The 25606-nt window shown below is 39.3% G+C and overlaps 1 protein-coding gene across 2 annotated transcripts; it reads right to left on the bottom strand.

The window, feature by feature from the left end:
• Window positions 1-818: 818 nt before the first annotated feature.
• On the bottom strand, window positions 819-24067 carry mamdc2a (MAM domain containing 2a). Of its 2 annotated transcripts, XM_033973434.2 has the most exons (13): window positions 23886-24067; window positions 14183-14442; window positions 13403-13487; window positions 13200-13331; window positions 12123-12379; window positions 9641-9734; window positions 8965-9102; window positions 7220-7485; window positions 6265-6361; window positions 5422-5565; window positions 2348-2607; window positions 1741-1825; window positions 819-1121 (listed from the first exon to the last, which is right to left on the bottom strand). In XM_033973434.2, exons 1-13 carry the CDS (start codon window positions 24043-24045, stop codon window positions 1060-1062), a joined length of 2040 nt encoding a protein of 679 aa, XP_033829325.1. In that variant the 5' UTR covers window positions 24046-24067; the 3' UTR covers window positions 819-1059. The 2 variants fall into 2 exon arrangements, with proteins under 2 accessions (XP_033829325.1, XP_055080244.1); XM_055224269.1 differs by lacking the exons at window positions 819-1121; window positions 1741-1825 and having other exon boundaries at window positions 2481-2607; window positions 5426-5565.
• Between the last annotated feature and the right edge of the window lie 1539 nt (window positions 24068-25606).

The following is a 25606-nucleotide window of genomic DNA, read 5'->3' as shown; positions in this document are numbered from 1 at the left end:
ATTGAAATATTACTCAAGTTTTACATGATTTTGCTACAGCCAACTTTGATTAAAATATGAAATTTATTAAAAAGTTTAAAATTACAATTTTAAATTTAAATTAAACATTTTAAATGATTCTATCATGTTTTAGATTCTGTGTGTGGGACAGTTAACATTAAATAAAATGTCTTAAATGTATCTGGGTAGTTGTTGTTTGTAGAAGATCCAGCTCAGACTAACTCTTGAAGAAACAGTAAAAATAGTTACCATTGGTGGAAGACGTACTTATTACTTAAGTAAAAGTACAGATACAGAGGTAAAAAGTTACTCAAGTAAAAGTATGACATGGAATAATCTACATAAGGAAAAGTATTAAAGTACTTGTTTAAAAATGTACTTAAAGAGTAAAAAGAGTAAGTATTTCACACAAGTGTTGTGCATTTGTTAAAGTGTAAATAGTGATATAGATTAAAATGACACATTTTGGTCACAGTAACACCATGAATCAATTGCTTACTTTTTCTTCTGAATTTTGTGCCTTTATTTATTTTTGCTCAAAGCCGAAGCTTGAACTTGAAAACTTTAGTCAGGATGTTACTGCGCGCATGGTAAAAATAACCCCTCAAATATGAAAAATATGAAAAGTACTTTTACTTTTCAGTCCAGTTCAAAAATGTAGTGGAGTAAAAGTTTAAAGTACCCACTGTAAAATATACTTAAGTAGAATTTGTAGGTATCTGTACTTAAGTACTGTATTTTACTACTTGAACTTTGTTACCTTCCACCACTCCTCCCCAAAGCACGGACCAGGATCAAAAATGAGAATGAAATAGTACTTACCAAATGTATGAATCTTTATTAATCACATATTCATTGGGTTAACACCTACAGCAGCACTGATACTAGTGCCTTGTCTTGTGCTTTTTAAACAGAGGAACAAACATTCTTATATTTACAATGAGCGTCTGATATAAGCCCTGGATTCTCTAGACTCCATGTTGATGTGTGAAACAGTGAAGTTTTTCTCTCTCCATATCAGTCTTGTGCAGCTATAATCTCTCCATCTTTACCAAACTCTTAGTGGTAACTTTCGATCTCATTAAAATCCTCAGAGAAACCAGAATATGACTCCGCGAGATCTGGAGAAGGAAATAATGCGATTAGGGACAGGAAGGGCATCATGCTCACAATCTCTTTAAAGGTCTTATATTACACAACATTGTCTCTTTTGAGCTTTAAGTCATGTTATAATGTTGTTACCACCTCAAAAACATACCTGGAGTTGTGTCTTGTTTCATTCACACATGCTTGAGTAACCCTTTGTTATTAGTTTTTCTACATCTCCACAGGTCGAAAAGCTCTGTTCCACCTTGTGATGTCATGAAGCGGTAGATTTCAAGTTAACCTTTTACCTTTAGTTCAGTCGAAACTGGCAATTCCAGGGCTGAAATTATTCCAGTGATTCTAGTGAAGGTGTATGGAGTTTAAAAACACAGTGGAGCACTTCCTGCATTACCAAATGACATCACAAGGTGGAACAAAGGGTTTTCAGTTTGAGAGAAGAACTCAGCCTAAATATGCAGGGTTTGTGTGTTAAACATGTGTGAATGAAACAAAACACAAGTCCAGGTCTGTTTGTGATGAGGAAACAACATTATAACATAGACCAGAAAATGGTGTAATATGGGCCCTTTAATATCAGAAATACTTGGGCAGATATATATTTCATTGTAAACTGTGAATAGAGCTATGCATTACCTTCACATGGTCCTTGTTTAAACTCAATATCGTCTAAAGCGATGTCACTCCTGAGGGATGGGCCCCGGATCGCCTCGAAGACGATCTGCAAAATAGAGATTAATAAAAATACAAAATGATGCCAGATTTTTTTAAAGGCACACTGCATAACCTTTCTAATGACGGGCAGCACACAGATTTGAAATTTGCAGGCTTCGTCTGATATACTGTATCTACAGTATAACAACTATCGAGCATTTATTTTGTTTTGGGTGGTTTTATTGTTCAAAATACTTTAAAAATATTAATGCGAGCATGACCTAGCTTCCACCTCCATCAACTCTGGCTCCATTTCAGTTTCTATTGAAAAACTATCACCTCTCTCTTTGTCAGACTCTTCATTTTGGTTTTAAAATGTTCGTATTAACCCACTGAGGGGCGTTACCTTCAACAGCCTCTCTGTGGATTGGCCCTTGTTATGATACTCGTGTTCAGAATTCCAAATATGGAATTTGGCTCCAAATTGGCCCCTATAACTGCCAGTCTTGGTGAGCTTCATTTGACTGGAGCCAAACTCTATAGGTGAGGTCACACTCAGTCCACTTCTTTATACAGTCTATGGTCCTACCTGATGTGCGTAGTCACAGTGGTAGTCGACTGCGCCCCTCATCCAGCCCACCCCCTGCTCCCCGCTCCGCCTCCACAGAGCAGAGTCCTTCGGCTGGTCCCTCCGTCTCAGTAGGACCCTGAGGATGCCGGTGCCAGAGCCGTACATGTGGAAGTGAAAGAGCAGACACAGAGGAGAGGAGGAGCCACGCAGCTCAGGACTGAGGAGCCGTGCTGTGTGTCCCGGACGCATCAGGGAGGCCTCAATATACACGAAATATCCTGCAAACACATAAGACTGTCAGCAAATACATTTACCCTGCACTCACAAAGTATTGTTATGTTAAAGCCACACTGCGGAACATTTCAGCCAGTAGAAAGAGAATAAAAGCATTTGTTTCATGTGTGATTTTAGTGCCTGTTCATGGTAAAGATGCAGTGTAACCCTAACCCTGGAGATATGTTGAGATATGTATGAAAAAAACAGAGAGACATGGAAGAAAATGAAAGACAACCATCAAAATGGATCGAAGAATAATCAGATTGGCAAAGGCTCAGCCAATGATCAGCTCCAGGATGATCAAAGACAGTCTGTGCTGTGACAATTAGAAGACATCTGTGTGAAGCTAATCTATGTTCAAGAATCCCCCGCAAAGTTTCTCTGTTAAAAAAAAGTTACAATTTGCCAAAGAAAGCATCAACTGGCCTAAAGAGAAATGGAGGAACATTTTGTGGACTGATGAGAGTAAAATTGTTCTTTTTGGGTCCAAGGGCCACAGACAGTGTGTGAGACGACCCCCAAACTCTGAATTGAAGCCACAGTACACAGTGAAGACAGTGAAGCATGGTGGTGCAAGCATTATGAGATGGCATGTTTCTCCTACTATGGTGTTGGGTCTATTTATCGTATACCAGGGATCATGGATCAGTTTGCATATGTCAGAATACTTGAAGAGGTCATGTTGCCTTATGCTGAAGAGGACATGCCCTTGAAATGGGTGTTTCAACAAGACAATGACCCCAAACACACAAATAAACGAGCAAAGTCTTGGTTCCAAACCAACAAAATTAATGTTATGGAGTGGCCAGCCCAATCCCCGGATCTTAATCCAATCGGGAACCTGTGGGGTGATGTGAAAAATGCTGTTTATGAAGCAAAACCAAGAAATGTAAATGAATTGTGGAATGTGAATCATGGAGTGGAATAACAGCTGAAAGGTGCCACAAGTTGGTTGACTCCATGCCACACAGATGTGAAGCAGTTATAAAAAACTGTGGTCATACAACTAAATGTTAGTTTAGTAATTCACAGGATTGCTAAATCCTACAAACAAAAATGTTTCTACAAAATAATTTTGAGTTTGTACAGTCAACGGAACACAACCCCTTTCAACTAGTTGCCCAATGGCACAGCCTTAAGATAATGCATATCATCAATGTTGGGTCTTTGGGACTTTGTGATGTCATGTGTTAATACAGGAATTGCTCCATTGTGTTTTTAAACTCCATACACCTTCACTAGAATCATTTGGATAATTTCAGATCTGTGTAAATGTTATGGTTCAAACTACTGAACTAAAGGTCTCAGGTAGATCTTAAGTTGAAAACTCCCTCTTCATGACATCACAAGGTGGAACAGAGCGTTTGGAGATGTGGACTGACTAATAATAAAGTGTTGCTCAAACATGTGTGAATGAAACAAAACACAACTCCAAGTATGATTTTAAGGACATACCCTTCCAGAGTCTCTGAGGGCACCACAAAGTGTCGAGGCCTTTAAAAAAGGCCTTAAGACATTCTTTTTTAAAAAGTCTTATTAAGTTTTATGACTTTTAACTGTTAGTACTACTACTATTAACTATTTAATGTTTGTGAATGTAAATTGTAATGTCTATTTATACTTATTGCCTTTTCTGATTTGTAGTGTTTTTGTATGGTTTTTTTTCTGTGTCTGTAGCACTCTGAGATTTCTTTGAAATGTGAAGTGCAATACAAATAAAATGTATTATTATTATTATTATTATTATTATTATTATTATTATTATTATTATTATTATTATTATTATTATTATTATTATTATTATAATACCAACATTATAACATGGCTTAAGGTTCACAAGAGTTCACTTTAAGGTATGTTCAACAGAGGATAATCTTTTAAGAATGTAAACATGAGAACATCTCTTAACTAACTATAATTATTGCAAAAATCTCATATAATCACTAAATATCAAAAATGCATTCAAATAAAGACACAAATGCAGGATGGGCAAAGTGCATCTTTTAATTTTTTTATTATTAAATCTTAGTCTTTTCACATATTTAGTTTTGGTTTGTTAATGTGCTGCTGGAGGAAACTGGTCTTCAACATATCTTGAATATCAACATATCAAATTCAAGATTCTAAATTCTAGATCGGAAATTCTAAATTTTAGAATCAAGATTTGAGATTCAATGTTCTACATTCAAAGTCAGATTCAAGATTTTCAATTCTAGATTCAAGGTTTGAAATTCTAGACTCAAGATTGTAAACTCTAAATTCTAGGTTCAAGATTGAAGATTAGAGATTCTAGAGTCAAGATTTCAGATTCAAGATTCTATTTCAAAATTTTAAATTTTAGAGTCAAGATTCAAAATTCTAGATTAAACATTTGAGACTCTAAATTCTAGGTTCAAGATTTGAGATTCTAGATTCAAAATAGAAAATTCTAAATTCCAGAGTCAACATTTGAGATTCTAGATTCTAGAGTAAAGATTTGAGATTCAGTATTCTAGATTAGAGATTCAAGGTTCTAATTTATCGATTCTAAATTATAGATTCTAAACTCAAGATTCTAAATTATAGATTCAAGATTCGAAATTCAATATTTTAAATTCCTAGATTCAAGATTTAGGCCTAGAGCATCAAGCTCTGTAGAGTTCTGAAGTAAAGTGCAATACAAAAGGTGCAAGAGCCAATCCCATAATAACCCTATAAATAATCCCAGTGTAAACATGAGCGCTATAATGACCTCAGAGCAGCACATCTAAATAAAGCTGTTTCCTCCTCTGTGTTCAAAGGCAGTAGTTTCAGACAGTTTTGGACCGCTCACTCACCCACCCCTGTGCTGTGGTCTCCTCTGGGCCCGGTGTAGTAGGTGGGGGTCACTGCTCGGACTCTCAGCCAATCAGCTCTGTCCTCTTTGTCCTGTGTGTACCCGCACAGATCCTGCTCAAAGTCACACCGCGTCGCCATGGAAACTGAGGAACAACAAACAGAACATCTACGCACTAGAAGGTAAAATGCCAAGTTAATATGCTGACTTTTGGGTAGCAGCTTAATTAAGTAGTTACTAAGCCTGAATCATTCTTAATAAATCATTTGTTCATTAACAGTTAAATGGCCCATATTACTCTATTTTCTGATCTATGTTGTTTCCTCATCACAAACAGACCTGGAGCTGTATTTAGTTTGATTCACACATAAACCCTGCATATTTAGACAACACTCTGTTCCACCTTGTGATGTCATGAAGTTATACAGGAAGTGCTCTACTATGTTTTTAAACTCCAAACACCTTCAATACAATCATTTGAATGATTTCTGCCCTGGAATTACCAATCGCGACTGAACTAAAGGTAAAAGGAGCTGTTAACCTGAAAACTACGACACAACAAAACACGACTCCAGGTATGTTTTTGAGGACGTAACAGCATTATGACATGGCTTAAAACTCACGAGAGTCAATTTTGCGTAACATAGGACCTTTAAGTGTTTGTCGATGCTTTATTAAGGCTAATTAAGGCGTAGTTGTTATAAGTGGGACTGATTTGGGTAGTTACATAGTGAGTTCAGGGGCCAATTGGCTATTATACATGATCAAGTTTAGAAATAAAAGTAGTAAGTTCAGGTAAAGGCATATTTATATTCAAGACTTAAGAATAAAACTAATATCATACCTGAAGTGACCTGGCAGTCCCCCACGTTCACACTGATGTCATCCAGAGCCACAGAGCCACAGTCCCAGAAGGTCTTACAGAGGCTCACAAACACCACCTGAGCACACACACACACACACACACACTCTTGTTATTTTTATTACTGTATTTTCAAATCTAGTTTAAGTGTTTAGTCTTAGTGAGCTGCTGTAAACATCATCACAACAAAGTGCCACATGCTGTTGGCCCCTCTAGCGAGCAGTTGACTTTTTTAATTTGTATCAAAACGACCACATGACGCTGTCGAATCCTATGAGTATCACCGTTTAAATAAAAGAGAGAACAAATTGCGAACAAAGTAGAGGTGAAAATTTTGGGTAGATCGGCAAAATGGCGTCTTGAAAATAAGAGATTAAACATTGCTCAAACATGCACGAATTTCTCCAAAAACAACTTCAGAGGGAAATGAGAAGGAAAGTCCCTTAATCTTATTTTTAGTGAGATATGATTCAGTTTTGACATCCAGAACCAAACAAATGTTCAACCTATTGTCTATGAGATGGTCCCTCTAGACACCAGCTCTACCTCTCGTTATACTTACTAATTTAACAATCTAGATGGGATTTGATATCTGATTTTCCTCTGTGCAGAGACTGTTCCCAATTAAAATGAGATTAGATCAGACAGAGGACAAAACCACAGAGTCTCAGCTTCACAAAGAGCCCAGCTGTTTGTCTGGACTTCAAATAGTTCAGACCCTACACTGTGTAAAGAAGAACCATAGACTTTTTATTTATAGTCTATGGTTCAGACACAGATTTTAACATGATAATGGTTTTTCCACCTCCACGGCATTCTTTCTCATTTTTGTCAGACGGATTTTAAGAGGTTAATTTACTCAATATTCCCAAAACCATATGATAAAATACATTGATCCACAAAATAAAGTGGTCTTCGATGGGTTAGAACACTTTACCTTTGAGCGCATGGGTTTCATGTAGGTGAGGTCCACTTTGTGCCACACAGATCTCGTTGTGTCCGTCAGGCTCCACAGTTTCTCCAGGGCCACGTTATTCTCGTCGTAAATGTAAACGGTCAGAGCGTGGTCCAGTCGTCTGAAGCCATGGAGCAGATAGAAGAAGCTCAGGCAGTATTTTGTGTTTCCAGGCAACAAGGGACCATGGAGACGGTCCATATAAGACGACCGGGACAAGAACGGGATGTGGGTCTGGAGGAAGTAGCCTGGAAATCAGAAGAGAAAACGGTTTAGGATTTTGGTAAGTCAACCTTTGTTTTTAAGATGTAACTGGTCCATGTGTTTTATTGGACAAGACATGTTGTTGATGGTTATAGGGGCCAATTTGGAGCTGAGTTCCACAGTTAGAATTCCAACAACGATAGCAACCTAAGAGCCAATCTGAACTGAAGCTGTTGAAAGTAATGCCCCTACCCGGAACTCTGTCAATCAAACCTGTTGCTAACGTTAGCAGAAGTGACTTCAGGGTAAGAAGGCAGCTGATTTGTCTCTTATATCTTGAGTTAGGGATAAAAAGGCATAATAAAAATATTAGGATTATGTAGAGCGGGTTAATACGAACATTTTAAGACCAAAATAACGAGTCTGACAGCAGCAGTTACACAGAGAGGGGTGATAGTTTTCTAATGTAAAGTTTATTGGAGACAGAGTCGATCGAGCCGGAAGTGCGTCAATGCTCACTTCTTATTCGGAACGTTGGGCTAGCAGGTTAGCTATGTCCATTTATATATATGGTCTGTGCATAGAACTTACTGTATGTACCTTGACCATAGGGCAAGACTGGAACTTTTTCAGTTTTTATATAGCTTGCTGTATTCGCACTGGTGAATACTGTTGCTGTGTCCTTGAGCAAGACACTTAGCTTGCCACTTCCTCAAACTTCCTCAGTGTCTGTGTGCTGTATGAATGGATAATGTAAATATGTTTGAGTGTCCAGGTAGAAGAGTCCTGTGGCTGGTTCTTTTCATATTGTAATTTTAAGTTGACTGTCATGAACAGAACAGCCTAGTTTGAAATAAATGATTGGTTGATTGATGGATTGATTGACACCTCACTGTAACATATGCAGTGGTGGATCAATTTTGTTACTTAAGTAAAAGTACAGATACAGAGGTAGAAAATTACTCAAGTAAAAGTATAACATAAAAAAATCTACTTAAGTAAAAAGTACAAGTATTTCACACTATGAAACAATTTAAAGTGTAAATGTAGTGATATTGATTAAATACACTTTTTTTCTCACGAATTTTGTGTAATTATTTTTGTTAGCTCAAAGCTGAAGCTTGAACTCGAAGACTTTAGTCAGGATGTTACAATGAAGTTGGTAAAAATAACCCCTCAAATCATCATAAGTACTTTTTACTTTTCAGTCCTGTTCAAAATGTAGTGGAGTTGAAAGTACAGAGACCTGCTCTCAAATGTAGTGAAGTAAAAGTAAAAGGTATCCACTGTAAAATGTACTTAAGTAAAGTACAGATACCTAAAAATTCTAAGGTACAGTACAGTACTTTACTTCTTTTACTTTGTTACCTTCCACTACTGAATATATGCTTGCCTAAAATCCAGCCAAATGACATTTTTAGATTTAGACCAGGATTTTGTGAACTCGCTCAAAGACTGAAATAACTATTTAGGTCATGAAACTGCAAGGAAAGTTTCAAAACTTCTTCTTGTGTGTTTCTAACCTGTCCCTGTGGTGTGGTCTCCAGTCCGGTAGATATTGGCTTTTACTGAATTTCTGCTCCAGACTCCAAACTCCAGAGAGTATAGACACAGCCCCTCCTCAAAGTCACAGTTAGCAACGGAGGGGTCGAAGTCCGGCTCTGAAATGCAACACAGCTGTAGTTATTGCTTTGCCCCTTTTGTATTCTCACACTTTACCACTAGATGTTGTCTATGTTACTGCTGTCTGGTAGTGTGCCAGCTTTGGCCTGACAGCAGACAGTGAGTCTGAACAAAGGTGAGGGAAGAGTAAGGAGCCAGGTGAGGGGAAGGGGCCAGGTGAGGAGAGTGGGGAGGGGCCAGGTGAGCGGAAAGTTGAGGGGCCAGTTGAGGGAGGTAGGGCTAGGTGAGGGGTCAGGTGAGGTAGGAGGGGCCAGATGAGTGGGAGAGGCCATGACACATCTGCCATCTACTGATAAAAAAATCTAATAACTTTAAACAAAACAGATTTTCAAAAATACTTTTGAGTCTAATTCTGGAGCGAGACTTTTACATTTTGAATACATACATGATTTATTTACAACAGAGAACACTTTTACAACTGTTAATGTGTGCACTGGTCTCTGAGGGTCCTCTTTCTTCTATCACAGATAAATAATGATGTTTTTTTCAAAACATGGCTCCATATTTGTTACTCACCGGTGTCATTGTGACAGAACTCTGGAGAAAAGGAAATGTCGTCAATGGCAACGTAACCTCCTCTGGCGCTGTTGAAGGCCACCTCATACACCACCTGCACACACCAACGGCAACGCTGGTTTGAACTGAGCCAGATCTGTGTAAATGTTATGGTTACACCTCCCACTGTGAGAACAAGTGTTAAAGATTCATCACTGCAGATTTAGTTCGTTATTTATTTTTTGTTCTCCAAGTTAACTTCAAATTAAAATTTATATGTTATGTGCAGATCATAGACTAAATGGACATAGCTAACCTGCTAGCCGCCGCATTCCAAATATAAATAGTGAGCATGGGCGACTCCTTCGACTCTGGCTCCAATTGACTTTACATTGAAAAACTGTCACCCATCTCTCTGTAACTGCTGCTGTCAGGCTTGTCATTTTGGTCTTAAAATGTTCATATAAACCATGATCCAGCTATTTTTATTCCACTATTGTGTTTGTAAATCAAGATATGAACATCAATAACAGAAAAATCAGGCGCCTTCTTTCCTTGAGTTCGCTCCCGCTAGTATTAGCAACAGGTTTGATTGACAGTGTAACCCTAACCCTAAAGCAAAGGTGCGTGCAGGAAGGGGTGTTACCTTCAACAGCCTCACTCTGGATTGCCTCTTTGGTTTCTATGATACTCGTGGTTGAAATTCCAAATATGGGACTCTGTACCAAATTGGCCTCTATAATTTTTAGCCTTGATGCGCTTCGTTTGACTGGAACTGAACGCTGTGGGTGATGTCACATTCACTTAGTCCATTTCTTTATTCAGTCTATGCACCATACTAATACTTTTTTACTCTTAGACTGAGTAACTTCTTGAACGACTTCTATTACTAGAGTAATATTATTTCAAAGTAAGATTACACTTGAGTATATAAGCAGTTAGTAGCTTATATATTCCCTGTTAACTGTTTGAAAGCAGGTGGAGTGGAAGTTGTGTTTGTGAACCAGAACCGCTGACTCCCGGCCCTGATGTCATGACAGTTATAGACATGGCTCAGCTGCTTGGGCAAAAACATCCCAAAAACAGATGCAGGTCCTCACATGTTACTCCAACATACTGATAACATCCCACTGTTCTCATCACAACACTTCAGTTCAGACCGGAACTCAGCAGTGTACTCCAGTTTACCCTCTGAAAAGCCTTAGGTCAGCTTCAAGGCAACAGAACTACAAATGCATTATAGACCTCATAACATGTGCCTGAGCCTCAAGATTTAAGAGTGTGCAGTTTGTTTATATGTGCAGGAAGGGAACTGTCTATTTTTTGCAACGGTCCAGTCACAGCTGTAAATTTGTAGCATGAATCTTTCAAATAATAATAATAATACTGCATTTGATTTATATAGCGCTTTGTGGGACATACACTTTGTTTCAAATATCCTCGTAACATGTATCATCTATAACTTCTTTCAGTGCTTTGCTTGTTTATTTAACAGATACAACAGACTGTATAAATAAGTGGACTAAGTGAGTGTGATGACACCCAGGGTTTGGCTCCAGTCAAATGAAGCTCATCGAGGCTAGAGCAGTTATACGGGTGAATTTGGAGCCAAGCGCTATATTTGGAATTCCAACTGCAAGAATCAAAGAGACCAAAGAGCCAATCTGGAGCGAAGTTGTTGAAGGTAACGCCCCTTCCTGCCCGCACAGATGGTTAACATGGGGCAGGCAGTGTCCATCAAACTAATGCTAGTGGGAGCGACCTCGGGGAAAAAGGTGCCTGATTTGTCTGTTATTAATGTTCATATCTTGATTTACGGACAAAATAGCAAAATTAAAAAAGCAGGATCATGTACAGCAGTTAACGTGAAGACCAAAAAGACGAGGCTCACTGCAGCAGTTACAGAGAGAGAGATGATAGTTTTCTAATGTAAACTGAGCCAGAGTCGATGGAGCCAGAAGCACACCCACGATCACTTCCTATTTGGAATGCAGCGACGAGCAGGTTAGCTACGTCTATTCATATATTCAGTCTATGACAGAGATCCACACTACTTCTCCGTTCTGTTATTATGTTCTTTTCTTTTTTACTCCATGTTTGTTTTGACACAAACTTTACTCTTACCCTTAATCTTGGTTAATCCGCCTGTCAATCACACCCAAACATGTGGTTTTTGCTTGTTATTGCTTTACCTGGAATGTTTTATTGTATGGCATTAAACTTACAATCTATCTCCATGGAGACAAAGATGTGATGCCACCAACCAAGTCTCAGGAGAGGCTCACAAAAGAATACAATAAAAACACCTGTAATTGAATAAATACAAGATATATAAGTTTAATGCCATGCTGTGGGACATTCCAGACAAAGCAATAACATCTCCATGGAGAGAAGCTGGTTGATTTTCTATGTACTGAACGTAAGATCTATCACAAATGTGCTATAAATGCAATTCAAGTCTATTCTCTGTATGCTGTGACTCACCTCCAGAGGGCGCACTCACCTCCAGAGGGTGTGGGGCCTTGATGTCCACACTGACATGAGTCCAGCCCATAGATACAAAAGCCTCTGGTCTCCACAGCTCCTCGTAGTGTCCCAGAGCGTCCTTGGTGAACACGGAGAACAGGTTGTCCCTCTCCTGGTTTTGGAGGTAGAAGAAGGACAGACAGCCGCTCATGGGTGCTGTTGTCATGGGAGACGTGAGATAGGCCACTTCCTGGAACTGCTTGGCGTACACAGACTCCACATACATGTAGTGACCTGGAACAGATGAATAAAAAGACTGAGGACAACACATAATGCAACACACATGTTTTAAATATCAAATCATCATCGAAAGTAGAGGTGCCAAAACCAGGGCTTGAGGGCCAGTCATTTGGTCCTATTTAGCCGTAACTGTAACTTGGCCGGGTAGCATCTTTTTACTGTTACCTCATCTAACCTTAATAACAATTGTTTTTGTACGGGCCGTAGTCCAGCTGACCTCACATTCAGGTTTCAAGACCCACGATGGCTTGATCAAACCTTAATCCACCTTTTTCAATCACTCACTGCAATGGGCATCAGTTTATGGACACATATGTTTTCAATCCTCCACTGAGTCAAAAAAAACCCCATCTAGACTAAAAATACTAAACTAAAACTAAAAATATACATCGATGGACCCAAGTAAAATATACTTGATAAAAATACCACAAGTATCATAGCAAGCAAAGAGCCAATGCGGAGCGAGACTGTTGAAGGTAACGCCTCTTTTCACTGGTTTAGCATGAAGCGGGGGCTTAGCAACACTGTCAGTCAAAGTTGTTGATTCACTGACACAATAGTGAGATAAAAACACCAAGATCATGTAGAGCGGGTTAATACAAACATTTTAAGACCAAAATGACAGGTCTGACAGCAGCAGATACAGAGAGAGGACAGACTTTTCCAGAACAAGTGAAATGGAGCTGAATTGCTGGAGCCGGAAGTGCATCCACGTTCATTTCTTATTTGGAACGTGTTGGCTAGCTGGTTAGCTATGTTCATTTATACATGCAGTCTATGCGCCTGTGTGAAAATGTGCCGTCGTGTGCTTTACCTGAGCGTGGGTAATGTCTCTGAGCCTCCAGCAGGTTGGTCTCACTGGCCAGGCTCCCGCCCACGTACCAGTTTACATTTGGATTCCAGCTGTTACTGTAGCCACACAGGTGATGCTCTTCAAAGTTACACTCTGGTGAAAAAGACCTCAGTCCATTATAAAAGATCTACTAATGTTATTAATATTATAATATCAGCACTGACCGATGCAGAAACCAGGAACTATGTGGATCTCAAATATGGCGACACTGTTTTGTGGATCTCCCTCAGTTCTGCCCTCCAACAAAATCTGAAAAGTACAGTGAAACAGCAGGGGTCAGAGGTCAGCAATGAGGGCTGAGTGTGGACAGCCCATTAGAACAAGTGTGGATATTACGACTGGTTTGAATCATGCTGGCTTTAGTGGTAAGGATACAGTTTTAAGGATATAATTAAAACAAAGCCATACCCTTTCTGACTAATGTTTGAAAAATAAGGTCTTAAGTCACCTTATTCCAGTGTCGCCATCGTCACTTGGGTTGTATTATTTTGTATGTATGGGGCTGGCCTCACATAAAATTGGTAAGGTGTTGACTTGTTGGTTTTGTTGGAAACTTTTCCCGAATTCGCCATTAAAAAGGTCCAGAAGGTCAAATTTTATATATGTGTGTTATTGTGGTGGTAAATTTTGTGCATTTTAGTCCTGATGTGGATGTGGTTTGGTTCTGTTCTAGTGCATGTTCAATCCTGGTCTAGTCTAGGTATTGCCTGTTTTGGGTTTAGGACTAAATAAGTCCATATTTTGACGTGGTGTAGTGTGAACGCACCCAGTATCAGGAATAAACTGGGCTTAAACCAGAACCAAACTAGGAGACGTATAAACACTTGTGATTTTCTATAGCACAGTATTTCTAGATAGTTCAAAATGTTTGCTGGTGATGGGCTACTAATAATAATAATTAAAAAGAATCTGAGTATTTCCCAGTTGCAGGATAGGGTGGTCACCTGGTACGGCTGTGTGGTGTTGGGCAGATCCACACTCGCGATGAGCCAGCTGTCGGACGCTGTGTGAGCCTTCCACAGAGTGCGGTCAAAGGTGTGGTGCTTTGGCCTGAGGTGCAGCAGGAGAGAGCTGTTCCCTGTGAGCTGATAGACCAGACGCACACAGCTCCACTCCTGATGCTCTAAGACTGGGCTGAGCAGAACCGCTCTCTCCTGAGGGTCCTGGAGGTCCTGGAGGTCCGGGTCCAGGCTGATCATGTGTCCTGGAACACAAGGACAATATTATGCACAGCAGCTCACTTGAAGATCATACGTTTAAACTCCTGCTTATTGATACTTTGCAGCTGATGTTATCAACGTTCCTCGTGGGTGTGATGCTACCTGTTTGCACTGCTCTGTCTGAAGCTCAGACTCAACCTTAACACAATCTGACCTCAAAGAACTACAACACGTGAGCTGATTTGTGCTATTAAACAAGTCCCTCTAAAATAGCATTCACAAGGTAGAAAGCATTAGCTAACAGTTTTTCAGTTAGTCACTCTCACCTTTTTGTCAAAAATCAAACTCCTAAACAGGACCATGAACGCTCGTATTGATCGTTTTAAATTGTTAATTACTATGGAAATGGTCCTAACATTTCATCCTTCTGAAACCCATGGAGACTCACAGTTTAAAAAGATTAACTCTTCCTTCCTGAACTCTCTTTCTATGTTCCTTCCCTTAAATGTGCGCTGTGTAACCTTTCTGGTGCTGGTTGTGCCTGGGTCTGCTTGTCTCCATGGAGATGTTGCTGTTTGCTGATTCATTAAATTACAGATGTTTTAATGCTCAAAACGTGGTGCCTGGTGCTGATACTGGCTTATCTCCATAGAGATAGTTAAATTTAGATTAGATAAATCCAGACTGTGGCACATCTCAGGCAATGCAATAACTTCTCCATGGAGACAAGCAGATAGCAGGCCTTCTACAAAAATAATGACATCGTGCACTTTTAAGATGCTACTGTGGAAGATTTCAGCATGTTTGTTTGTATATCTAAGGCAGTATAGATGCTCTTGTAGTAAGTTCCTGAACTAGAAATAAAATTTAATTTAATTGACAATCTGGAAATATTCCACACAGTTGCTTTATTATTGCCATGCAGATATTTTCCAGTACAGGTAACTTTTTGCTGTTGAGACTTGATGCCCCCAGGTCCAAACTAACTCTTCAGCAGTGTGTTGTGGGACAAACACAGGTCGTCTTATCTTATCTTATGTAGCTATTTCTGTCCTATTATCCTCACAGCGCTTCAGGATATTTTTATATATTTTTTCCATCAGCTCATTTGAAGTTAGTTCTTTTCCCGATGTCTGACGGTGTTTATTACAAAAGAACAAAGAGATCGTAAAATACACTGTTTAGGACCATACACACATGTCCCACTGTAGCAAAACAGCAAAGACAGTTCCACAGCACTGGATACATCTCACAACATAAATCTGTCTGTTGTATTGGCCCCTATAAAATTTAGGAATGGGCGACAGTAACTCAGCTCGTGGAGTGTTTATCCATTTACTCGAAGGTTGACGGTTCGACATCACTGGTTGAGCGGTCAGATTCACTAACCCACAGGTTGACGGTGCAATTCCAGCTCCTACAGATGATCAGTGGATATGACCGCTCAACCAAAGATGTTTTTATGTCGAGAGCGGGATTCAAACCGTCAACCTTCAGCTCAGAGGACAAACACTCTACCAACTGACCAACTCTCTGTCTCTCTCTTGTCACAACATTAGACAAATCCATATCAGACCATCCCTAATAAAATTGTATGTTAAGCACGTAATAATCTTTATACGTTGACTGATTGTGTGTGTTTGCAATGAGAATATTTTTAACACATTTTAATCACATTTTAAGTTCTATTTTCCTTTTGTGTTCAGATTTGTCAAAGTGCCAATATTAGAAGAACACTACAGTATATCTGTCTCACCCACATTCACCAGATTTACAACTTCCCACTCGCAATAACTCACTAAAGGAGTAGTAGAGCAAGACCAACTCATTTTCACCCCAAAGCACACAGTCCAAATCTTTGCAAAATTTACCAAGGAAACTCTGCTTAAGAAGTATTGTTATTACGTCCAAGTTTTGCTGTACCCTTGTATATTTCTTCTGAGGGATGCTGAAGTCTTAAAAACAGGGCACTCAAGCCACTCAACTATAAACAGTTGTACATCTGTGGGCGGATGGGGGCTAGGATTTACAACTGTTTGAGGGAGTCCATATTTGGGCAAAGGTCCTTCCCGTCTGCGGTCAGGCCAGTGGTGAAGAGTGGAACATGTGTCAACAGATGGGATTGGGCCAAACTACGAGTAATGCACGTACCACATCAGACACTGTATATTATCGTTTACTATAGTTTTTTTTCCTGGGTATTAACATCTGCTTTATTTAGCACGTCTCATAAACAGACAGGTTCCAAAGTGTTGCACAGAAACATAATAATAATAGTGATAATAAGATAAACAAAAAGTGCAGTTTAATAGTGGTCGTAAAACAGTAAGACCAGTAAAATCAAATACACTAGAAATCGTAAAAAATAGATAGAAATAAATAAAATAAAAAAACACATAGGAGCACACACACACACACACGGTATTATAAGTAGGAGAATAAAAGCGGGTCTTAGAATGAGACTTAAGACATTCCACTATGCGGGCTGTTGTGTGTGTGCATGTGTACGTCTGTATGTGTACATGTGTGTGGAGGGGACTGTTTGGACATGTGTGTGTAAGTGTATGTTGGGACGTGTGTTTGTGTGTTGAGAGGGCTCTTGGGGCATGTGTGTCTGTATGTGTACGTGTGTAGATGTGTGCGTGTGTTTGTGTGTGTGTGGACTGTTTGGACATGTGTGTGTCTGTGTAAGTGTGTATGGTGGGACGTGTATTTGTGTGGTGGAGGGCTGTTGGGACGTGTGTGTGCATGTGTACATGTATGTGTGTTCTTGCTTAGGCCAATTTAGGGACTTTGGGGGATTAGACTCCACTGAGACTGACTTCTCCAAGCTCCAAAATGCATTTACCACTTAAAATCTCAACTGTCCCTAATAGTGACTTTTAACCCCCCCCCCCCCCACCCCCGAGATTTGTGTATCACTCCACATTTCCCCCTGCTGGTTGTGTGTTGAATTGCAGATGTCCCCAAACAGGTCTGTCAGATACTTGTACCATTACACAATTTGATAAAGACAAAGCCCCAGTTCAAATATTTTAACATTTTTTGTGTCTTATCAATCCAACTGTAGGAGACAGGTAGAGGGGTGCACAGTGTGTTTGCTGTGTGTGTGTGATTGGTTGAGAGTCAAGGGGGGCGGGGCTCACATGTGCAGGTGCGCGTGCACGTACGTGTGAAAAGGTGACACTTGCTTGGGGCACAGTGTCGTGAGTCAGGGCTGGGTAGCCATAATTTTTGTTGACCTCTAGCTTTGTTTCCATTTACCTATTATGCCATAACCTGTTACATCCATCTATGTCAATCCATGTTCTATTTTCTCTGCTGTGCTGCTGAATGCTCTGTGTGCCTGAGTGTTCGCCCAAATAAATCACCAACAAACGCATATCGGATCTCAGCGTATTTGTCCTTAATAAACTTCCAGCGCGTCACAAAGCTACAGCCCAGGACCCACTCTGGCTCTTACTGCGGCCTCAAGGTTTGCTTAGGGAAGCCACTACACCAACAAACAGCCTTACAATTTTTGAATGTTCAAATCTTTATTTGAACGTCATTGTTTGAGGGGACTTTTTGTTACATGCTTTTGCTTTGCTAACACACTTAAGGTTGACTATACATGTGTTTAAGCAGATAGCACAACAGTCACAATGTGGAGGGAAAAAAATAGCGTAATGGCAAATGTGGATCTACTTTCCATGATCCAATTTTAAAAACACGTTGCACATGGTAATTCGTAACTGTTTAACTGTTTGTGTAATCCCATTATCCAGGCAGGTTCCACAGAAAAAAAAAAATCTGTTCAGTCAACTAGACTTCTTTAAGCTAAACTCTCTTCTTTAAACATGTCATTTTAAGTTAATTATATCGACAAAAGTCCATTAACTTTTTGCATGAGCTGTTTTACAGTTTGGGGAACTTTGTATTATTTTGTACAAATACTTCAATTTTCAAGATCAGTGAAGTTTTTATTTTATTTTTTGCTGTATGCCTACACTAGCATCCTACTTATGATTTATGATGATACCTGAATTATGATTATTTAATCAAACACAATGTGCAGACATGGTGCATCTTTGAGCCAATGTGTATGAAAAGGCAGACAGGGCCAAAATATCTTATTTCTACATCAGTGACTATCTGTGATATGTCCCATTTTGAGTGTATAAGTGTGTAAAAAGTCCCCAAAAGTCATTATATATCAATACGATTAATATTAGTGGTTTGAATAGACAGCTGTCCATAATTTGTCTCAATTCAAGTTTGTAAGTGTGTACAATGCCCCCAAAAGTCTTGTTCTGTCAGTGGTACCGTTATTTATTGGATCTACAGATGTCCCCAGTTTGTCCTCATTGAAGTGTGTAAGTATCTACAAAGTCCCCAAAAGTCTTGATTAAACATTGTGGTGTCATTAAAGAAAGTTTACTCACTGATATTATTAATGATGAGACTAGAGATCAACAGATCACAGGTATGAGTGAATATTTAAACTTCTGCAGCGTCTGCCTTGATTGGGCCAGTCACACATTTATAAATATGTCATCTACAGATGAAAGATCAGTTTCTCTTTGTTTCACTAGAATTTTACTGGTCACAGTTTCTTCAAACATTCTTCACCAAACTGTTATTCTGTTTATGAATCATCTGCTCTCTCCATAAAACTGCGTGCAAATTACTCCACTGGTTATAAATGCTTCTTATTTATATATATATATAAAAAAAAAAGCCAAGTGTTTGTCATTATTCCCAACTTGGTTTGGTGGGAGGGGGGCAGGTGAGGCGAGGGGGAGGTGGAGGAGAGGTGGAGGAGAGGTGGAGGAGAGGTGGAAGAGAGGTGGAAGAGAGGTGGAAGAGAGGTGGAAGAGAGGTGGAAGAGAGGTGGAAGAGAGGTGGAAGAGAGGTGGAAGAGAGGTGGAAGAGAGGTGGAAGAGAGGTGGAAGAGAGGTGGAAGAGAGGTGGAAGAGAGGTGGAGGGTGCCGATTTCACATCTGTCCTCCACTGGTGAAAAAAAACTCAAATAAACCTACAGATTACAGCTTTAATACTAGAGAAAAAAAATCATATCTCATATCTCTATTCATGTTATTATTTCATATTTTATTACTATTACTATATTGTTGCTTTTTTATTTTTTCTAAGACATTTTGAGCTACTGTGTATCTAACTTGTGAATCAATAATGTTTATTTAAGTGTAGTTCATGAAAATGCATTGAGAGTTGCCATTGTGTCCTTGGGCAAGACACTTTACAAGATCAGACTTATCTGGCTCTATAGTGTTAACCCATAAAGCTTTAGATGCTACTGAGATACAAGGAGGACATAGAGGTGTTGACAACCACCATAAAACTGGGAACATGTGTTTAATCATTTCAAGATGTTTCTTTGTGTTATTTTCCATTGAATTTTATGCATTGGTAATTGTCCCTTTAAAGACGTATAGAGATTCATTATAATCTCTGCCACCCGTGGAGCATTGTATTATAATTTGCACAGTTTAAATCGCAATATTAATCTAAAACGACTTAATACGTTACAAAACTGTGGTGCGCAATGGGAGCTGACGTCACCGTAAACATAACAACAAAAAGGTGTGTAGCTGCAGGCCTGTCCCATGTAAAGCTGCAGATCACGCTAGCGAGCAGTGGATTTAAAAAAAAAAAAAAAAAAGTACTAAAATGACAACACAACGCTGCCGAACTCTAAAGGGGGAACAATTATAACTTGCCTGAAAGCTCTGAAAACTTGATGTTGCAGATTAGGTCAAGTATAAATAGAAGCCGTATGCTTTGGCCAGTTTATTTACAGCAGTTTGCTTAAAAGTAAAGTAAAAGTGTCCTCAGATTAAAACAAAGAAGCGCTGCAAACTGAAACATAAACAAACCAGAGACTCATAGACTTAGTCATTGCCATAAACTGTTTGGATTTAGGCTTAAAACTTTAATTTCAGGTCTGTTTCACACCACAATGTTGAGGTTCTGCTGATAGAGGATTGTTAAACAGCTAAATGCTATAATTTTGACCAATTCACAAAGAACCCCCAGGACTAACAAAATTGGTCTGAGGGCTTTATTTTTTCCTGGATTAGTATAATTCATATTTAAGTTCACATCTATGACGCATGGAGGCGGCGATCTGGGTCTTTGTAGTCCACTGACACAGGGACCTTGGTCAGATCGGATGGAAAGAAGAATACAACACTTTCCCACACAACAATAGAACCAAAGGCCAAGTTGACATGTCTGTGGCTCCTTTAGAACTAAATGAAGGTCGTGCTTCTGTCTCCTGACCTCACAACCCCGAACCACAATCGGGACAAAAAAATGTTCAAAGGTCCTATATTACACAAAATTGACTCTTGTGAGTTTTAAGCCATGTTATAATGTTGTTAACTCGTCATCTGGAGTTTGGTTTCATTCACACGTTTTTGAGTAATGCTTTATTATTAGTCTGTCTACATTTCCAAAGCTCAAAATGTTCTGTTCCACGTTGTGATGTCATGAAGTGGTATATTTTCAAATTAACAGCTCCTTTTACCTTTTGCACAGTAGAGATCGGAAACTCCAGAGGCTTTAATTATCCAAATGATTCTAGTGAAGGTGTGTGGAGGTTAAAAACACAGTGGAGCACTTCCTGTATTACAACGTGACATCACAAGATGGAACAGAGTGTTTTCAGTTTGAGAGAAGAACCTAACCTAAATATGCAGGTTTGTGTGTTAAACATGTGTGAATGAAACAAAACACAACTCCAGGTCTGTTTTTGATGAGGAAACAACACTGTAACATACATCAGAAAATAGCGTAACATGGACCCTTTAAAGGTGCATGATGTAACTTTTGCTTGTCTCCATGGAGATTATTATTGCTAGAACGTCCACAGTACGTCATTGAATGTACCAATCTACATGCAGAAAGACAAGTGACACCATCAGGGTTGATCTGTGGAGAGGCCATCCCACAAACAGCTATACAGTAATGCAAGAAATTTAATGCCATACTGTGGAACATACTACCCTAAGCAATAACATCTTCATGGAGATAAGCAGAAGGCGGTGTGATGGAAGGGAATAAAAAATGGAACATCAATGGCTGTGGATGGAGCTAACCCGAAGATCAGTGGTTCAATCCCGGCTCCGTCAACAAGTGCGTGCTGCTGTTGTGTCCTTGAGCAAGACACTTATGAATGAATATGGTGTGTGGGTGATTAGTTGGAGAGGGGATCATGCATAAACTGTATAAAGAAGTGGAGTAAATGAGTGTGACGGATGGACTCATGGCACAAATTGACAGCCCACTAATCGTCCCCAGGGCAGCTGCGGCTACACAAACATCTATCTAGCACCAGGTGTGGAGAGAATGAATAATGTCTACAGTGCAATGACTTGAGCGGCTTGTCAAATTTCCAAAGCACAATTGTTATTACTAATCCAATCTCATGTATGATTTATAGAGTCAGGTTTGCAGTTGTGAGACAGCGCGACAGCTGCATGTAAGGCCAGTCTGCTCTCCAGCTTCTTTTTTGGTGCATCATTCTCGTCACAAAACCACATCTCCATGGAAACCAAACACAAACAGCACTTTTCCGCGGTGTGCAGTCTGTGTGCAGCTCTTTCCCTTCACTTTTCTAACTCATTTATTAAAAGTAGGCCCTGCGGCGTGTGGCACAGACGGAAAAAACGACACCAACACAATTCTACCACGAGGTTACGAGTCTCCTGCTCCCTATTTCAGAAACGCTAACAACTTCTCACAATGGGCCAACTCTGTATCAGGCACTGCAAAGGCTCTTACCAGTAACAAGTCTGTCTGTGTACATTGGATAATCCTAAAATAAACAACGCTTCCAATGAATATTACGCCTCACAAATACCAGTTGTAATGCGAAATCAGACGGAAGTAATTTGCACTTAAATCAGCCCTTTAGTGCTTGTTTGTGCTCTATAGTTATGATCTATGACACCCATGGATCATTGTTATAATTTACACAATTTAAATCGCAATATTCATGTAAAACAACTTAATAAAAGAACCAAGTCCGTTGACTTCAGTGTCAGAAAACTGCAGTTCCCAATCGGAGCTGACTTTGCCATAAACGTTACCATAACAAAGCGCCGCATGCTGACGGCGTCTCCTATGGATGCTGCACATCACACTCACGAGTAGCACATTTTTATCATTTGCACCAAAATGACTCTGCGACGCTGCTCGCGTCCCATTAATAAAATTAAATTGGAGAAGAAAGTGCGTGAAAATGAAAGTTAATTGGCAAAATGGCAGAAATCTTGGAAATAAGCGATTAAAGATTACTCAAACATGAATCACTGTAAATACAACTTCAGAGGCTCAATGAGAAGAAACGACTAGAACATGGTTAAAAACTCTGAAAAGTACATTTTGACATCATCATCAAGTACATCCTGATTACTCAGGCCTTTTCATTTATGAAGTCATTAACAGCACATCTGCCCCATAGTGAGAAGGTTGTGGGAGGATCTTTCTGCATAGTTTTCAATTTCCTCAAATGCATTATGGGTCCTCTGCAGATAAAAGTCTGCATTCTTAAAAAATAAAGGGACATTATGTAACTTTTCTAGTGAAGAGTCTGCCATCTGCTTGTCTCAGTACAGACATACAGGTGATGTCATCAGGCTAAGTTACAGGTCAGATCTGTGGAGAGGCGACCTCGTTCACATAATGTTTTTAGTACATCTGCTTTTCCTCAAATGTTCCACAGTATGGTATTAGATGTTGATCTTTTCAACAGCAGGTGTTATCATGGCAAAAAATATATTGAAAATTACCGGTATGCATTCTGACTCTCCACAGATGTGACCTGTGACCTGGCCTGGTCACATAACTCATTTGTCTCCATGGAGACAGATATGTTTAATGCCATACTGTGGAATATTCCAGGCAAAGCAATAACATCTCCATGGAGACAAGCAGATGGCAGATCCATCTCCAGAGAAATGACATAGTGCACCACAGGTTAATATAGATATTATCTGGGATTTGTCAGCAGATTTAGCTGCTCTGTTTAAGTTTTTCTATTATCAGCACAGTTCAGTTCAGTTTCCACTTGGAGTTTGAAACCACATAGAAAAACATACACTACCACGTCTGGACACACCCTCTCATTCAATGTTTTTTCTTTTATTTTTACAACTTTCTACATTTTATATACACACAAAAGACATCAGATATATGAAGTAAGACATTTGGAATTATGTAGTAAAGAAAAAAGTGAAATAACTATAAATAAGTAAACTAAATATTTTTTTGACAAAAAGGTGGCTACTTTGGATTGAAGAATTTGAATATAAAATTATAGTGACATAATTCCATATATCTTACTTCATGTATTTAATGTCTTCTGTGTGTATATAAAATGTAGAAAGTAGTAAAAAAAACAAACAAACACTGAATGAGATGGTGCATTCACCAGTGTATGCAAAAGCTCAAGATGCTCTGAATGAAGACAAGAAGACCATACCTTCCTCGTTGATGTCCCAGGAGCCATAGCGCGGGTCTGAAGTGTAGCCACATGTGCTCAGCTCAAAGTTACAGGACCCGGGCAGCAGCTGTTGTGCCAAAAGCGTTTCCACTCCCAGCAGCAGCAGCAGAGCAGGGACAGAGTGCACACAGCCCAGCATACTGCCCACTGTCTCCACTGTCTCTACCTCTCCCTCTGCTCTGGCTGTGGATGCTGTCTGCTCAGGGAGAGGAGGAGCCTGCAGGACCTGCCAGAGAACATGCAAAATCAACAGACATCTCACAATAGAACAAGAATGTGTCACTGACCTCAGATAAGTGCACACTCTACTTTTTGCAATTGGGTGCAAAAAAAAAAAGAGTGTGCATCCTTCAAAGTGTGGAAAGTGAGTAATCCAAGAAGTGTCCCATTCAGTCTGGAGTATTTAAAGGGCCCATATTAGACTATTTTCTGATCTATATTCTAATGCTGTTTCATCACAAACATACTTGGAGTTGTGTTTTGTTTCATTCTCACATGTTTAACACACATACCCTGCATCATATTTAGAGAGTTCTTCTCTCAAATTGAAAACACTTTCTTCCACCTTGTGATGCCATTTGGTAATACAGGAAGTGCTCCACTGTGTTTGTAAACTCCTTACACTTTCACTAGAATCATTTGGATGATTTCAGCCTTAGAATTGCCAATCTCTCCTGAACCAAAGGTAAAATGTAGCTGTTAACTTGAAAACTACTATTTCATGATGTCACAAGGTGGAACAGAGCATTTTGAGGTTTGGAGATGTAGACAGACTAATAATAAAGGATGTGTGAATGAAACAAAGCACAACTCCAGGTATGTTTTTGAGGAGGTAACAACATTATAACAGAGCATAAAGCTCACAAGTCAATTTGGGCTAATATAGAACCTTTAAAGGTACACTAAGTAACTTTTCTCAAAAGATAAGCTTAAGTTGATGAGATTTTCAAAATCAAAACCTGCAACACCCCTAGTTTGGAGTGGTTAGTATAAATCAAATTGTGAGAAGAGTGTGTAATTAGAGAAAATTGTTGCATAATTGGTCCGTTCATGAGCTATTTACAACTTACTTATGAGTCAGTGCATAATCGGAGAAGAAGTTTCTTGTTCTGGTTATTTTCAAGCTCATTTTTATGTATTTTGGCTAAAGAAATGACAAAATATTTTATGTTTTTAACATGGCTCGACAAAAACGCAGATAATGCAATTCTAGTGGAATCAACTCCACCCAACTTCAAATATCAATCTGAAATATGAGCAAACAAAAAGGGTGAAGGTGTGTGTGCATTTTTAGAGATAATGTAGTTACTTACAGGTTGTCATTTGGAGAGTTTTCATCTTTTGAGTATGCTCCTTTTAAAAATGGAGATAAAACAGTCCCCCTCCATACTTAGTCAGTTTTGTGAGTTTTATTGATGATGTGAATAATGTGTTTGACAGAAACACTAAACCTTTGGTTTGACTCAGCATGTCAGCGAGCCCGCCCACAAAAGGAGTAAATATTTCAAATGTCAGTGTGGTGGATGTTGCTCTGTCTGATCATTTCTGTGTCTTCTTTGACTTGTCTGTTATTCCCAAACCAGCGGCTGATCCTGCAGTTGTTCGAAGGAGACACATAAATGATAACACAGGTGCACTGTTAATGGAGATGATACACCTTAAAAATGCCTAATTTTCTAATGTTGATGATTTGTTGAGCT

Source organism: Periophthalmus magnuspinnatus, chromosome 9, assembly GCF_009829125.3.
Source record: "Periophthalmus magnuspinnatus isolate fPerMag1 chromosome 9, fPerMag1.2.pri, whole genome shotgun sequence".
Taxonomy (NCBI): Eukaryota; Metazoa; Chordata; class Actinopteri; order Gobiiformes; family Gobiidae; genus Periophthalmus; species Periophthalmus magnuspinnatus.
This window is presented reverse-complemented; position numbering and strand designations above follow the sequence as displayed.